General features: G+C 35.1%; 1 protein-coding gene across 4 annotated transcripts in view; it reads right to left on the bottom strand.

The window, feature by feature from the left end:
* The window catches only part of CTNNA3 (catenin alpha 3), a 1,725,986-nt gene that overhangs the window by 315,686 nt on the left and 1,393,904 nt on the right, over positions 1-16,396 (bottom strand). For all 4 annotated transcript variants that reach the window (XM_067025523.1, XM_059054939.2, XM_059054940.2 and 1 more), the window contains one exon: positions 6,325-6,476. In XM_067025523.1, coding sequence (XP_066881624.1) covers positions 6,325-6,476 — 152 coding nt within the window. The remainder of the gene's footprint in view (positions 1-6,324; positions 6,477-16,396) is intronic.

Raw genomic sequence — 16,396 nt, 5'->3', positions numbered from 1 at the left:
GCCTGCGTGCAGCAACGAAGACCCAACACTGCAGGAAAAAAAAAAAAAAATCAATTTGTGAAAATTGACACCTTTAGCAATATTGAGTCTCCCAGTCCAGAAATATGATAAACTACAAATATTTAAGTGATTTTAATTTTTCTTAGTAATATTTTTTAATATTTGTAAAATTAAAATTTTTATAATTTTCAGAGTTTAGATCATGTACATCTTTGTTAAATTTATCACTAAGTTTATTTTATTTTTAATGCTGAAATATACTGTACTTTTAAAAGATATATTTTCTAGGTGTTAGTTACTACTACATAGAAAAATATACTTTGAGTTTCATTGTATTTCTCTATTGTACTTTTCTTTTTGGGGGCTGTACCCTGTGGCATGCAGGATCCTAGTTCCCTGACCAGGGATCGAACTTGCGCCCCCTGCAGTGGAAGTGCAGTCTTAACTACTGGAGGACCAGGGAAGTCCCTACTGTATTTTTCTTATTTCATTAATTTTGCCCTTATTTTTATTTTTCCCTTGCTCCCATTATAAAATTGTTTTTTGTATACTGACCTTGTATTCTGTGATCCTGTATTCTGTGATCTAAACTTATTTATCAGTTCTACTACAATGGGTTTTTTTGTTGTTATAAATTTATTTTTTAGGATTTTCAATGTAGTTGAGAATATAATTTACCAATCTAGATAGTTTCACCTTTTCCTTTGTAACCAATATACTTTTTATTTATTATATTATTATTATTAATATTATTATGATTATGGATTTACTGTTCTGGCCAGATCATCCATAACATTACACTGCTTTGTAAAATGGACATTCTCACTTTGTTCCTAATCTTAGGGAACAGTGTTTTGTCTTTCATTTTAAGTGCAATTTTAAAGCTACTTTACTAGGTAAAAGTAGTAATTTAATGGTATGCTTTCATTTCCCTCCACAGCAAAGAAACTAATGATATCATGTAAAATAACAATGTAAGTGGTAATATAAAACAGGGATTTCAATTCATGTCTTGATTTTACACAGTATTTTTTTCACTATTTCTTCATTTCCAAATTGCATTACACAGAGTTCTAATTGTACAAGATAATATTCTACACTGGTTAGCTTCTAACTGACACCACCATAGCCTTTCTCTCTGGCAGTTTGAGTGAGAATTCAAAGAGAAAAACAGCAGCTCGGTCCAGAAGACATATAAAGAAAAAACATTTTTTAGGTCATGAAGAAAAGACACTATGGTGGACAATGAAGGAAGTTCAAAGAAATCATGACAGTGCAAGTCATTTAAATTTTAAAAAATTATATATTATTCCAGTAAAAGCTATAAATCTATCCACTTCTATACACACAGTAGAATTGGACACAAAAGGTTTTTCTGGCTATATAAGCTGAAGTTGTATATTAAACTATGTTCCAATTCCAGAATCCATTTAAATGATTCATGTAAAGATGGTCCATGTAAACTGGGACATGTAAATGTTTTTTTATTTATTTTATTTTTCTTCGTTTTTTCAAAAATTAATTGCCATCAAGTGAGATATCCAAAATATGTTCCTCTTTCCTGAAACATAAAGTTAGAAAACTAACATAGAAAAATCTAAATTTATGATGGTCCTGAAAATCTTCACATTCGTCTTCGGAAAGGTCTCTGTATTCTCAGAGAATTTTTGATAAGTCACATGTGAAAATTCACAAAGAAAACATATGAAAGTCTACATTCTGAACACCTGTTACAGGATGAATTTTTGCTGAATCTTTTTCTCTCTTTGAGAGTATTTCACTTCTGGCCACCCATGCTACTCTCTCACAATTCATTTATGCCATCCTTTTCAAATTTCCTCTATTTCTGGTTAAACACCTTTTACCAAAACAATGAGTCATTAAGCCCCCTTGTACGTTTCAAGAGATTAAGAAAAACAATACGCAGAATTATAACGCTAGCTTAAAGTATGGGTTCAAAAGCAAAATTTGCATTAAATCAATTATAATTCAGATACCCAATGCTAATAAATATGGCTATTCTCTTATACAATGTAAATGGTACTGTGAGAAAAAAAATAATTCTTTGAACTCCACCCTTTGAAGTTACTTTTTGGGTTTCAGCTTCATGTTGCTCCATGAGCATATTTCTACAGCTTCTATAGCTAACATTCTTCAAGATATACAAAATCATAGGCAGCTTCAGTAGTACTAGTTCTATTCACGGTGGTAATAGCAATAGAAGCTATCTTATTAGACTACTATTTACTAAGTACTTCACTTCTGTTAGCTCATTTTGTCAGCATAATAATCTTTTAAAGTAGGTATAATACCAAGTTCATTTTACAAAGGAGGAAACTGAAGCTTAGTGAGATTTGTTACTTGCTTTAGTTTTAATCATTATATTATTAGGGTTCTTGCTGGGCTGCACCGCACAGGCCTACAAGCCCTGTGCTTGCCCAGCTTCAAGACTGAAGAAAGAACTGGGAGTCAGCAACAGACACATCAGTGGTTTAATGGATGGGGGAACTTACACGTCTGAAGCAGGGTCCTGGAGCGACACCCCACCGTCCACTTCAGACCACGGGCAGGACATGGCAGCAGTCTTCACTCCCGAGAAAGGGGAGTTTGCCAGTTATAGGGGAATTGATTTCAGATGGGCTCATTAGTTACCAGGGAAACCAGCAGAGGGGAATGCTCCTCACAGCCCCCTTTAATAATAACAATCACTAGCTGGGGCCTGGGGCAAGTATGTAGAAAGGTCAGTCATTTGCATAAGATATAGGTGAAGCAGGCACTGGTGCGGCAGAGGAGGTACAGAGAGCATGAGAACAGCCATCTTAAGTGGCCTGACCATACAGCTCTTAATCACTGTAAAATTTACACATAGATATTAAACACCAAACAGATAAAAAATATTAATACTTCCTACTCTCCAAGGTTAAGAATGAGATTCTACAAACTCAATTGTCCATACACTGAATCCAGTGGAGATAGTAATAGTAAATGTCACAGTACTTGACTCAGAAATTTTTAAAATAATCTAAACAATGGCAAACATAGGTATTCATCAAAATAAGTATTAAAGACCGGTATAATCATATTTTTTTGTAAAACTATAAAATATCAGGCTATGAACTTAAGTTAGTATTTTATCATCTCAAGAGCACTGAAGAACACTCATGAAAATTCAGGTACAAGACTGGATTCTGTAACACACACATTCTCAAGAGCATAGCTTAGCCTTCCCTGAACTTGCAAAATTATACATGTATTGCCTTCATGTTGACACTCTTTAGATCCTCTAAATAAAGTTCTGCAGTTCTAAGTTCAAGATATTGGTCAGCATCACATCTGACCTTTTAAAGAGAAGATTATACCAGATCAGTTTTATTATCTTCTGTGATAAAGGGACAGTCCTCAAAGGAAAAAAAAAAAAAAAGATTTTCATTAATTACACCTGAGTTAGATTTCTATTTTCATACTATAATCCAATTAGCAGTTAAGTACAAAGGTTTATGGGTCATCATCCAAGGAATCCCTGCAGAAGTGCTGTACAGGTGCCCCTAGCAGCTGTCTAGGAGACTGGGGGTGTAGGGACAGAGATAATGGGCCTCTAGACTATATTGCATGGGTTCAAGCACAGGATCTCTGCTTTTATCTGGTTTTTTTGGCCATAAAATGTGTTTGAAGAAAGAGTATCTTTACCTCAACATTCAAAAAAACATTCTTTCAAACCGAACACTTACCAGTATGTTCTCAGCTGGCTGGCACATCAGATTCTAAGGAATCTTAACACTAATGCCCTTAACTGGAGCTATCCAGCTGGGATTAAGGGCCAATATAATTTAATATTTTTATTTGTAATCTAGATGAAGGAACTAAGATTATAATCTCAGATTTCTAATTAATACTAATTTAGGTATGGTCACCAACCAAAATTAAAAACAACCTGATAAATTACATGAAGAATCCTTTAGAAATATAATGAAGTTTAATAGCATTAGGATTTGGGGCCAAGAACAAACATATCAAATCAAAATGGAGAAGGGATATACAGGCAACGACAGTATAAAAAATAAAAACAAAAAAGTTATTGTCTATCCAATAATCATGGTGTTTAAGAGGGGAAAAAGTAGGCTAACAGTAGTTGGCTGTATTAATAGCAGTAATGTAAGAATACATCTTCCACTTTATTTGACATCGGACTGGCTCTAATTAGAGTATGCTTTTTGATAGTCTCATTTGAGAAGTTTGTTGAAAAGTTAAATAAGGACTAGTAAAGAACACAAAATACTAAATGATTTCTATGAGGAAAAGTTAAAAGAAACTGAAGCATTTACCTTGAAAAAGAGATGACTATAGGGAAAAATTACTGCCCTCTAAGGTTGTTAATAATTACAATAAATTGTTCTCCTGCCCTAAAGAGGACTACTGCATATGAGGGATATATAGAAATAATGGCAAGACAATTTAATTTGGTATAAGTAAGCTATTTTGATAATAAGAAAAATTTTAAATACTAGAATATTCAAGTGGGAGAGGTTATAAGATTTTTGTCCCTAGATAGCTTTTGCAGAAAAAAACAAAACAAAAACCAAAACGCATTCCCTGCCCTGGTTCACCTATGCTATTTCACTGGTTTATCTTCTCAAATATCCACCAAGGGATACTGGAAATGTGGGGCTTTCACTCTTGTAAAGCTACCTCCTGAAGTTTACAAGCCTTCTTCATACTTTCAGTGTTTCCCTCCTGGTTCCACCTAACCAGCTCTGAATTAATACTAGCCCACTAGTCACCTAGTCCACACAGGTATGGAATAAAAACTTTTGTTAGAAGAAGAAACTATGTGGCAAAGGTATTTTGCAGTTCAGCCATAGTACTAGTACAGTACCACTGTTCCCAGTCACCTATGAACAAATACTTCTGGCTGTTCATAAATATATATTCTGAGGTTTCTCTCTGTATAACTGGCTTGCTTGCAGGTTCTCCCAAGCTCTGAAGTGCTAGATCCCATGTCTTGACACCTTTAGACTTTCTCTTACAATTTCTTCCATAAGCATCCATCTGCCCTGCCAGGGTCCTCGACTTCTGTTGGCCCTCTTCCCTATAAAATCCTCAGTTGGCTCCATTTTTATGAACTGCTCCATGTAACCTATGACATTCAGACCTATCAGATACTACTGATGCTCCATCCTTATCTCCTCAGTACATCCAATTCCATCTCACAGTCTTACCAACAGTTAATTCCAGAGGCCTTCAAATTGAACTCTACTCATACTTACAAATTGCACTCACCAGTCTTACTGATTCTTCTTTCCTTTACTCTGCCTCAGGGTGGATTTTTTGGCCACAAGAGCTTGATTGGCCCTGCAGGAGGCTCTGGTAACACCTCTGAAGAGAGGTGGCCTTTAACCAAGGGTGAATAGGTGAATAAACTGGATTTTGTTTCCCTAAGGTAAGATAATTCTGAGGTGTGCTCTACAGTACCCTCCTAGAGCTCTCCAGGCTCAAGCCCCAGGTGTCTGCAGTGACTCATAATCACTGCTTGTTGGTTCTCTGTCTCACTTTTTCCTAAACAGACTAATGTTAACACAAATATTTGACTCTGCCTCCAGGTGAACCAATCCTAAAATAATCTATCTCCATATATTTACATGTGCATTTTCCAAAGAACTTCTATTGTTTTTTTTAATTTTTTTTTAATTTTTAATAGCATTAAAAAAAATCCCACATTAACATTTTCAGTAAAAACAAATAATCTTGGTCTGTGTATATGTGGTGTGCCCACAACAAATGACTCACTTTCACTCTCAGGAAGATGGTATATATTCTACCAAATAGACAACTCTCAAACATTTCTTGTTTCTGGCAGTTACAAGTGAGATTTCTTACAGAACACTCTGATTCTATGATCTAGTATGAGAGGGTTCAGTCATAGAAATACCTTGTTTTAAACACATTTTTCTATAAATTTCAGTAGTGATGAGAAAGATCCTCTCCTTTCTGCTCAAGAAAAGAAAGCAAATTACTTTATGTATTGTTCTTTGGCTTTTGATATGCTATGTGACACTTCAGCAAATCCTGCACACAATGAATTCTATCATTTCTGCACATGTGGCAGTTAAACGTGCTCATTTGCATAAGTTACAACCATACACATAAGTAAAAGTGTTGTTTGTGACAGTAGATCTGATTTGGGGGATACATATGAATTTCTAAAGTTCTAATGGATTTTAGCATTGACATTACAGCATAGAAATAAAACATTTCTTGCAATCATTCCAGGCATACCAGATGGTGAAACGTGTTACAATAATTCAATAGAAGGTAAAGCAAACTTACCCGAATCATCATGACTGAACATCTGATATCATGAATTGTATCATAGATCTTTTTTGAGATGTCCACAAACTGATTATCATCAAACACATCCAAAGAGTTTTTACTTAAGGCTTCCAAGGCAACATTCACTTGTGTTACAAATTCCGGAATTGCTGTTAAAATGAATAAGAAAGAGAAAATTGTCCTATTTTCAGATTTCTGGAGTTTCCAGGAAATGGAGAATCATATTTTTAAACAAATACTTGATTAATAAAATTTCAATTATTTTTTAAATGTAGGGAGACAAAACATTTTGGCAGGATAATCTTGAATCTCTGAAATACAAAGGTAACCAAAGACAAGAAAGGCATCATTATGGAAATGTTTTAAAAGATTATCTTTCTCCTTTATGGCATTTTTGTTTTGAACAAGTCTGGAACCATATAATTATTTTTCATCCTATCCAATGTAAGCTCAAAGAAATGACAAAAAAAGAATTGGTGTGAATAATAGTTGAAATTGTAAACATAAACATATTTAAAGAAAAAACATTTGAGTTGCTAAATAGAAGAAAATTAACTAAAGATACTAATTCTATCTCATAGAAATAATAAAACTACTGTAAACTTTCTTTTGATAAAATATTTCCTCATCATCAAAAAGATGAATGCAAAGAAACTGGTGATCTTATAAGCAAAACGTTTCTATGTAAGATAACACAACACTGAATGAGTATAGGGATATATCAATCAGTAAGGCCAATCCATAGAATGCCCTTTTTTTAAATTAAGATTTCAAAATAGTCTCAATTAAAAAAGTTTCTCTGACTTTACTTTTAAGGTTAATGATAACAACATTCATTAACTCTTCAGTAGATTCAAGGCGGTTTTCTAAGTGTTTGCTGTGATTTAAATCTTAAAACAACCCCAGTATTAACCTGCGGTTCATACTTAGTTGAATGACAAAGACACAGAGAAATCAAGAATCTTTCACAGAGTCATTCGCTAATATGACTTTTAACTACTATACCATATCATATTGAATAAGTTTCTTCCCCATGTGAATATGCAGGATAAAAGCAATTAATTTTTAGAGCAATGATTCCAAACCTGGAAGATATAGTACTTTATCTAACACAAAAATATTAATAAATATTATTTTTTCCTACATCCAAATCTCTATCTGCATGTATGGCATACCATGTCTTGCAATCCTACCTGCCATGTTCTTGATATGGGGAAATGTTGGCAATATACATAGGTACCCATATTTTATCTAGTCTCATCTTTCCTCCACCTACTAAAATGTATCACCTATATGGCCGCTGAACCTGCGCGTCCGGAGCCTGTGCTCTGCAGTGGGAGAGGCCACAACAGTGAGAGAGGCCCGCGTACCACAAAAAAAAAAAAAAAAAAAAAAAAAAAAGAGAGACAAGCATCAAATCATGTAAAGGTCTAGTTTTCACTGTCATGTGAGATAATGTGAGAAAGATTTGGTGTATTTTAAGGAAAATACATCATAGCCTTTTCATTGTTGCAACATGATTTCAAATAAACTCCTCTAGGGGTCTCTTACTAATAAACTAATATTAGTTCCATTTAAAATCTTTGAGAAGCAAATGTTTAATGTCTGAAGTACAGATGGAAACTACTACTTTTTTTCACTCTAACAGCGTAAATGAGCTATTCAAAGCCGACATGTAATACATTTCTCATTTCATTAGCTTAAACATCAGCTGTGGGTGTGCTTTATTCATACTATGGACGTATGGTTTCTGGGATCAGAGTGGGCGTGAAATTTTTTAATGCTTTCAAGAAAATACAAAGTGAGTATAATTAAGTAGCCAGTTAGTGGTAATTTAGAAGGAAAAACAAATTGACAAAGCTATCTCAAATCCATAATCTACCTACATTTCAAGAGAACAAGGTTTACACACAGTATACCATCCATCATGTTATACAATCATTGATCAGAGAGGGGGACACCTTAAACAAATTCACTCTAATCATTTGAAATCCCAGGTAGAATCAACTGTTCTGAACTTTGGAGTGTAGATTTATTAAACAGAAGTGGCCTTTGGGTCAATACCTTATCAAATTCAAAGTATCTTGTCTATTTTATACTGCCAAATTCTAAGCCAGTCCTGAACTCGTTAGAAGTCTGTACTTTCTCTACCAACCTTATTCAGAATATGCAGAATAATAATATCCATTGAGTGCTTACTCATCTTGGCACTGTGCTAAGCATTTTGTATGCATTGTCTCGTTTAATCCCCACAGCAGCCCTGTGAGGCAAGAACTATTATTATCCTGATTTCACTGATGAGGAAACTGAGGTCAAACAGCTAGTAAGTGGCAGGCTGCTAACTGAGACTCCAGAGCTTGCTCTCTGATCACCGAAGCTGCACTGCTTCCTTTTGATAAGTAAAATACTTTTGGCTTCTTAATTTCAGTGCTCCTGGGGCACTGAAATTAATGTTAATGTTAATGTCAATTAATTTCTAAATTAATGTTAATTTTCTGGCAATAGAGCCAACTTCTCCCAGGCCTTGAGTCTCTCTCTGATACTAACTTAGGAATATTTTATCCCTTCTCACTTCTTGCTAAGTTTATTAAGTGCTTTTGAAAGTAGGTAAGGGTACATAATTATTGGATTAAGTAGGTCAGAAAAAAATCCAGACTCATTATAGGTAATCATCTCCAATGATGTCACTAAATTATATTTTCTATCATTAATAAAATGCAGATTAAAATATTTCTAATCATACTGTTGTCTTTGAAAATTACCAATGATAGAGGTATTTGGCTTTGAAAACTCACATAATGCTAAGTCACCATTTCTTTACATGATGCTAAGTAAGTGGGAAGAAATTACAGCAGAAAGTGCAATTAAGCATATGCATGACTTCTATAAAGGCCACATACTCTTCATTTTTTAGATTTATTGAACAAACATTGATTATCAAGATTCATACCTTTTTTTTTAAGGAAACCAAGAGTATGTATCAATACTGTGTTTGGTCCCTCACAGATTACATATCATAAAAGTCAATCACTGGTGAGAATTTTTCCTTTTTTTCAAATGAGAGAATCAAGGATCAGAATGAGTGCTTTATGACACATCACACAGTTAACAAGAGCCATACTGGCCTCACTATTCTACTCTACCCCTACCTTTCAAACATCTGGAATAGCTCAACAACAACAACAAAAAAAACCTCTAAGAAATAAAATAACAGAGAGAAAAGACTTTGTTGTCATGGCTTCATGATACTATATTGATACCTTTTTCCCCCTTTGGCAGAAATCTTTTTTCTATATATGAAATACTGGATTATTTAATTAGCGTGAGTGTCCAGCTTTGGGTATCTCCAGTGCCTTAGGGACTTAGCTGTTTTCCCTAAAGCTTAATCTTGATGTTTCTCAATAATACATTAATATTAATCAATAATATTCATTTATTTAAATGTTTTAGAAATTAGTCATGACTACTTAATATAAAATTTAGCTCTTTCACAATTTTCCTCATAACATTTTCCAATTTGTTAACACCACAATAATTGGTTAAATGAATGTAACTATTTAAGTATTTAAAGTTGGACCAGGACCAAGTAATGGTCTATGATGATGGTCTATGATGACCTCTGCTCATTATGTAACACACTATTTTAATGGAGTTAACAAGTTGCCTCTGAAAAAAAAATTTTTGTTAGTTGTTTTTGTATTTCTTAGGATGAATTCTCAAATATTTAAACTATCAATGCAATTTCCTATACTATCAAACTTCTCAAAATTCATCAATTTAAATTTTTACCAGGTGTAATAGCCAGCACTCAACATGGCCTCTAATGATCCCAGCCTCCAGGCATTCACATCTCAGTATACCCCTTCCCCACATTGTGCCAGATCTGTGTGCCAAATAGAACGTAGTATAAATGATGGGATGTTGCTTCTTAAGCTATTTAAAAAAGACTTCAAGAATTCCATCTTGGTCATTCTCTCTCATGTACTACTTGCTCTCAAGAACTTTAGATGTTATGCTGAGAAGAGCGTAATTGGGATGTCCACATGGCAAGGAACTGAGGCTGCTAGCTAACAGCCAGCAAGGATATGAGGCCTTGGACCAGCAGCCATGGGCTTAGAGGTAGATCCTTTAGTTTCACTCAAGCCTTCAAAATAACTGTAGCTTCAGATGACATCTTGACTGCAATGTCATGAGACTGAGGCAGAATTACACAGCTAAGCCGCTCCTGGATTCCTAACTCTCAGAAAATGTGAAAGATAATAAATATTTGCTGTTTTAAGCTACTAAATTTTGAAGTAATTTGTTTTACAATGGATATATACCACACTAAGAGACTGGAAAGGTCTAAGAGAATACATTAGTTTTGCCTGTTTCAGTTCGTTCAAATAGAATCATACCGTATATATTCTTTTATTTTTTAATATCTTTATTGGAGTGTAATTGCTTTACAATGGTGGGTTAGTTTCTGCTGTATAACAAAGTGAATCAGTTATACATATATATATGTTCCCATATCTCTTCCCTCTTGCGTCTCCCTCCCTCCCACCCTCCCTATCCCACCCCTCTAGGTAGTCACAAACCACCTAGCTGATCTCCCTGTGCTATGCGGCTGCTTCCCACTAGCTAACTATTTTACATTTGGTAGTGTATATATGTCCATGCCACTCTCTCACTTTGTCACAGCTTACCCTTCCCCCTCCCCATATCCTCAAGTCCATGGTCTAGTAGGTCTGTATGACAGACTCTAGGTCCATCCACCTCACTACAAATAACTCAATTTTGTTTCTTTTTATAGCTGAGTAATATTCCATTGTATATATGCGCCACATCTTCTTTATCTATTCATCTGTTGATGGACACTTAGGTTGCTTCCATGTCCTGGCTATTGTAAATAGAGCTGCAATGAACATTTTGGTACATGACTCTTTTTGAATTATGGTTTTCTCAGGGTATATGCCCAGTAGTGGGATTGCTGGGTCATATGTTAGTTCTATTTTTAGTATATTTTCTTTTGTATCAAGTTTCACTCAACATTAAACTTATGTGATTTGACTCATATTGCTGTATGTAGGTTTAGATTTCTCATTCTTATTACTGTATAGTATTCCAATGTACAATTATACCACAATTTATTTATCCATTCTATAGTTAATGGGCATTTGGATAATTTCCAGTTTGGGACTACTATACATAGTGATGCTATGAAATATTGTGCACTTTTTGGTGCTAGGAATATATGTACATATTTTCAGGGAATTTACATACATATTTTCAGGGACTATACCTATCAGTGGAATTTCTGAATCACAGAATATACTTTTGTACCTTGTTAATAGACACTGACAGTTTCCAAAGTGGTTGGAACACATTTTACTCTTATCAACAGTGCCTGAGAGTTCTAGCTGGTTTACATCCTCACTAACACTTGGCAGATTCCAGCTTTTACATTATACCCTTTCTGGAGGGTATACTTCCCTCTTCCTTTTTAATATATTGATCAGGTGTGTGTGTGTGTGTGTGTGTGTGTGTGTGTGTGTGTGTGTGTGTGTGTGTTCGTTCTACTGGTTAAGCCTCTGGATTACTTTAATTGTTTATCTACTCTCTTGTTCTTGAGTTTAAACAGTTTAAATTTTCCTCCTTTAGAATCACCCACCATCTTATCTATTGCTTAAGCTCATTCTTTAACCTCTTCAGTTTCTACTGTCAAGAAAAGCACAGGACTTCCCTGGTGGCACAGCAGTTAAGAATCTGCCTGCCAATGCAAGGGTCATGGGTTCGAGCCCTGGTCCGGGAAGATCCCACATGCCGCAGAGCAACTGGGCCCGTGCACCACAACTAATGAGCCTGCGCTCTAGAGCCCGCGAGACACAACTGCTGAAGCCCGTGCGCCTAGAGCCCGTGCTCCACAACAAAGAAAAGACACCACAATGAGAAGCCCGCGCACAGCAATGAAGAGTAGCCCCTGCCCACCGCAACTGGAGAAAGCCCATGCACAGCAATGAAGACCTAACACAGACAAAAATAAATTAATTAATTTAAAAAAAAAAAAAGAAAGAAAAGCACACACAGGAAAAGAGTGAAAGAAAAATAGAGAAGTAAAGGAGCTCCATGATCTGTATCTCTAGCTAAATACAGATCAGTGTGCAGGGGATCACACACTGATGACCATAGGAACATGGGCCATAGGAACAGGGAAATGTAAACATTAATAAACAGAAACCTCATTTAAAATGGATTTGGGAAGACAGAAGGGGCAGCTCTCACACTCTACCTCTTGTTATCAATTGCAGACACAACAGGAGGAGACATACCTTTGCATCTCTGAAAGGAAGAAAGTTCCTATTTTACTACCCAGCAGGAGGAAGAATTTCTCCTTGCCTGGCAATGGCCCAACCAATGAGAGACTGTCTCAATTCTGCCAGTGAAAAGCCCCTACACTTCAAACTCCCAGTTTCTTCCAATGGACATTTTGTTTGTAACAGCCCCGCCCACTCTTCCTTCTCCATAAAAGAATGTTCCTTTCCTTTGTTTTCCAGACCTACCTACAGTTTGCCACAGATTCCATGTCCTGTGTTGCAATTCTTTGCTGTTCCTGAATAAACACATTTTGCTGGTAAATTAACTGACGGTTTTATTTTTTTACATCAATAGAAATGTCTAGGGGGGAAAAATCTTTAAAGATGCTGAGGTGTACAGACAGATTGGGAAGGCGGTCCTTCACATGTTGCTGGGGATTTCTTGGGTGAGAAGAAAAAGAGTTGATCTCAGCTCCCCAGACTCCAACTCTCTCTGTCCAGCTGTCTATGATTATATGCCTGAGAACAGCCCTTTTCCTAACCCTGTCTACCTGATAACTTTCTACCCACTCTTCATATTTATCTTCATAGATATCAGTTCTTTGTGAAACTTTCCCTGATCACCAGCCCACCCATGCCTCTAACCGTGTTAGGCAATCTTGTCTCTTGGACTTGCTGACACTAAAGACATACATTTGCTAAAGATCCTATGTCTCTAACTGCATGTGTTTTCCTGTACTCAGCCACTTCCAAAATCCTGACAGAGAGCTCTTAAAATCAGAAACTCTGTCAAGTCACCTTTGTTTCCTCAGGAAGGGGGTAGGTATCAGAGTCAGAATTCAGCACCAGGTATTCAGACTCAGAGCCTGTATCCATTACCACTATATTCTGCTGCTGGATGCAAGGATAACCAAGCTGAGACATATCCTCAAACATTAAAGAACACTGAGGGTAAAGAGAAGAACTAAATCTTCAAGAGAAAAAGGGTCATCTATAAAATATTTAAATCAGATTGGTATTAGACTTTTCAAGAGCAACACTGGATACAAAAAGGAAAAATATGAAGCAATGCATTCAAGTATTAAGTAGAAAGTATTTCAGAAATGAGATTCAATACTCAGCCAGTTAATTAAGTGAACAGTGGGATAAAGATTTTTTCAGGCTTGCACGTACACAGAATATTTAATCTCCATGAACTCTTCATTAGGGAGATACTTGTCAATAGATTCTTACAACAAAAAGTGAATCAAAGGAGCAAGATATGGGGCTGAGGAAACAGTGGAGTCGAAAAAGCAGTTGGAAATACCTGTGGGTATTTCTGTGTGTTGTACGTGGAAACAATGAGTAAACGTGTAGATAGTTTTGAGAGTCAGGGTTCTCACTATGGAATAAGAGAGGTACTACAATGGAATGTGATAAGACAAAGAACCCTACGGGATGGGATTGCATTGGAAGTGTCAGCACGAACTTATGATTTCATATGTAGCAATATATTACCTTTTGTGTAAGAGTGAAGAGGAAATAAAAAAGCACATCCTTGATCTGCTTATTTTCACAAATATTAAAAAAAGACTCACATGAAAGATAAAGGAATAAGGAAACTTGTTATTTACAAGGGATGCTAAGAATTGGGTAGAAGAAATATGAGAAGATAGATCAGTAGCTGAATATATTTTGTGTATTTTTAACTCTTATAAGCATGTTAACATTATACAATTTCAAAAATATAGAACTGACAACAAGGATATGGGCAGTGGAAGGAAACCTAAAACCAAATGTAAATAGCAACAAATGAATTTGTTTTAAGGTGTGTATCATCTGGTTGCTTACCCTTGACTACTTTCTAAAGTCGTGCTGCCCAATCCACTAGCTGCTAGAAATATCCTGCTATTTAACTAAATGTACGTTAAACTGATACAAATTAAATACAATTAAAAATTCACTTCCTCAGTCACTCTAGCTCACCATATGTGGCTATCATTTTAGACAGTATAGATATAGCTCAGTTCTATCCTTGCAAAGTATTCTGTTAGCACTGTTCCAAGTACTTGCAATCAAGTATTTGTTGAGCACCTGTCCTCTGTAGGACACTGGTTTAGATCCTGGAAGAGTGAGTATCATCTGTGTAGTTTTTCTATGTATACTTCACAAATACGAGTTATAAACCTTTGGAAATAACCCTCTTTGGCACCTAGAAATGTCCTGGGCCATTGCAAAATTGTGTCAGGTTCTGTTTACTGATACCATTCTTAGCTTTTTTGGTCAATATATATTCACCTTTGTATAAATATAGGTGAATACCTTAAACAAGAAAATGTATGTTTTGCTTGTGCTTTGAGGAACTATAGATATCTTTGCTTACTGTGTTAATCCCATGAGGGTTATGGGATTTCACATCTGCTGAAATTATACTAGTTGAAATATATGTTAAAAATGTTCTGAAATTTCAGTGCCAACTTGTTATTTTTACTTTGACAGAATTATCATTATTTTTAGTGAGTTATAATATTACAGTGAAAGAGTACAGACTCAATCTCATTGACAGTAGTGATTTTACTTTCCCTTTAGTCACTCAATATCACAAAGTTTGTAAGGGCTTCCTATGTACAAGTGTACAATATTAAGATTTTTAAAGAACAAATTCATTTTTCTTGTATCTGATATTCATTTATCTTGAATCTTCTTGCTATTATAATCAATATATTAAAAATTTCAGGAGCCCAGATTAATATGATTTAAATATATATGCACGTATGATTCATTCATAGATGTTTTTCTAGAAAGTCGAATAAAAATTGATTGTGAACTTCTTGAGTGAGAGAGCCTGTTGTATTGAATTTCTCCTTTTACTAATATTTCTTGATCAGATGAAGAAAAGTCATATTTTAAATGCAGCAGGGAAGCTTCTATTTAAGGCAACTGAAGTGACTTATTTTATAAATATTTACCCCTTAAGCTCTATTTTTGTAATGCTGGAATTATGTACATTGGTTACAAACATTATTTTAAACAAGTCTATTGAAGTAAATCAAGATTTATAACTCTGCTAAATTTTTTTAAATAGTTACAGAAATCCAGAAACCTCTGCATCAATGTAAGCTAGGATTGTGGAAGGTCAGTCAATTTTTTTTTAAGGGAGCTAAAATTCTGTAAAATGAAGAAACTGGCCTATTTCTAGCATAGACTCTCTGGATCCATAGGTCTATTCATAATCACACATGCACTGTGCTCACTTTTTCTAGCTACATTTGGTTACAAGCAGAAAGACATTAGAAAAAGACAAATGAATGGACAGGAGGATAGCAGATGTATGGACAGATGAATGGGTAGTAAAATAAAGCATGGGTTGTTGGAAGAAAAGATACGTGTATAGAATCATGGGGGTAAGGATTTGTGAGTGGATGGAAGGAGAGATTAATCTTTATAACTTTCCTACTTCCAAAAGAGAAAATAATTCAAAGAAGCTCAAAAAAGAGGCAAGGGTACAATAAGCTTTTAAAACTTAAAACAAGGCCAAAATAACCAATAGCCACATAACAAAAGTTAGGGAAGACAAGTGTAATTACATAAAAACTTCTAGAGTTAAGGTACAGTAATTAATTATAAAACTGATCTGTTGTATTCCAGGCAAAAGTGAAGCAATGTACTACATGGTTCATATTATTTACTAAAATGGGGCTCGGCACTTAAAAGTTTTCACTGGGAATGACTTAAAAAGATTTTCCTCTTCAACACTATATGCTAAGGGGAGTGAATGTATCATTTATGTATTT

The sequence above is a fragment of the Kogia breviceps genome, chromosome 2 (assembly GCF_026419965.1).
Source record: "Kogia breviceps isolate mKogBre1 chromosome 2, mKogBre1 haplotype 1, whole genome shotgun sequence".
NCBI lineage: Eukaryota > Metazoa > Chordata > Mammalia > Artiodactyla > Physeteridae > Kogia > Kogia breviceps.
The sequence above is the reverse complement of the archived record's forward strand: the minus strand, read 5'-3'. Positions and strand labels throughout refer to the sequence as shown.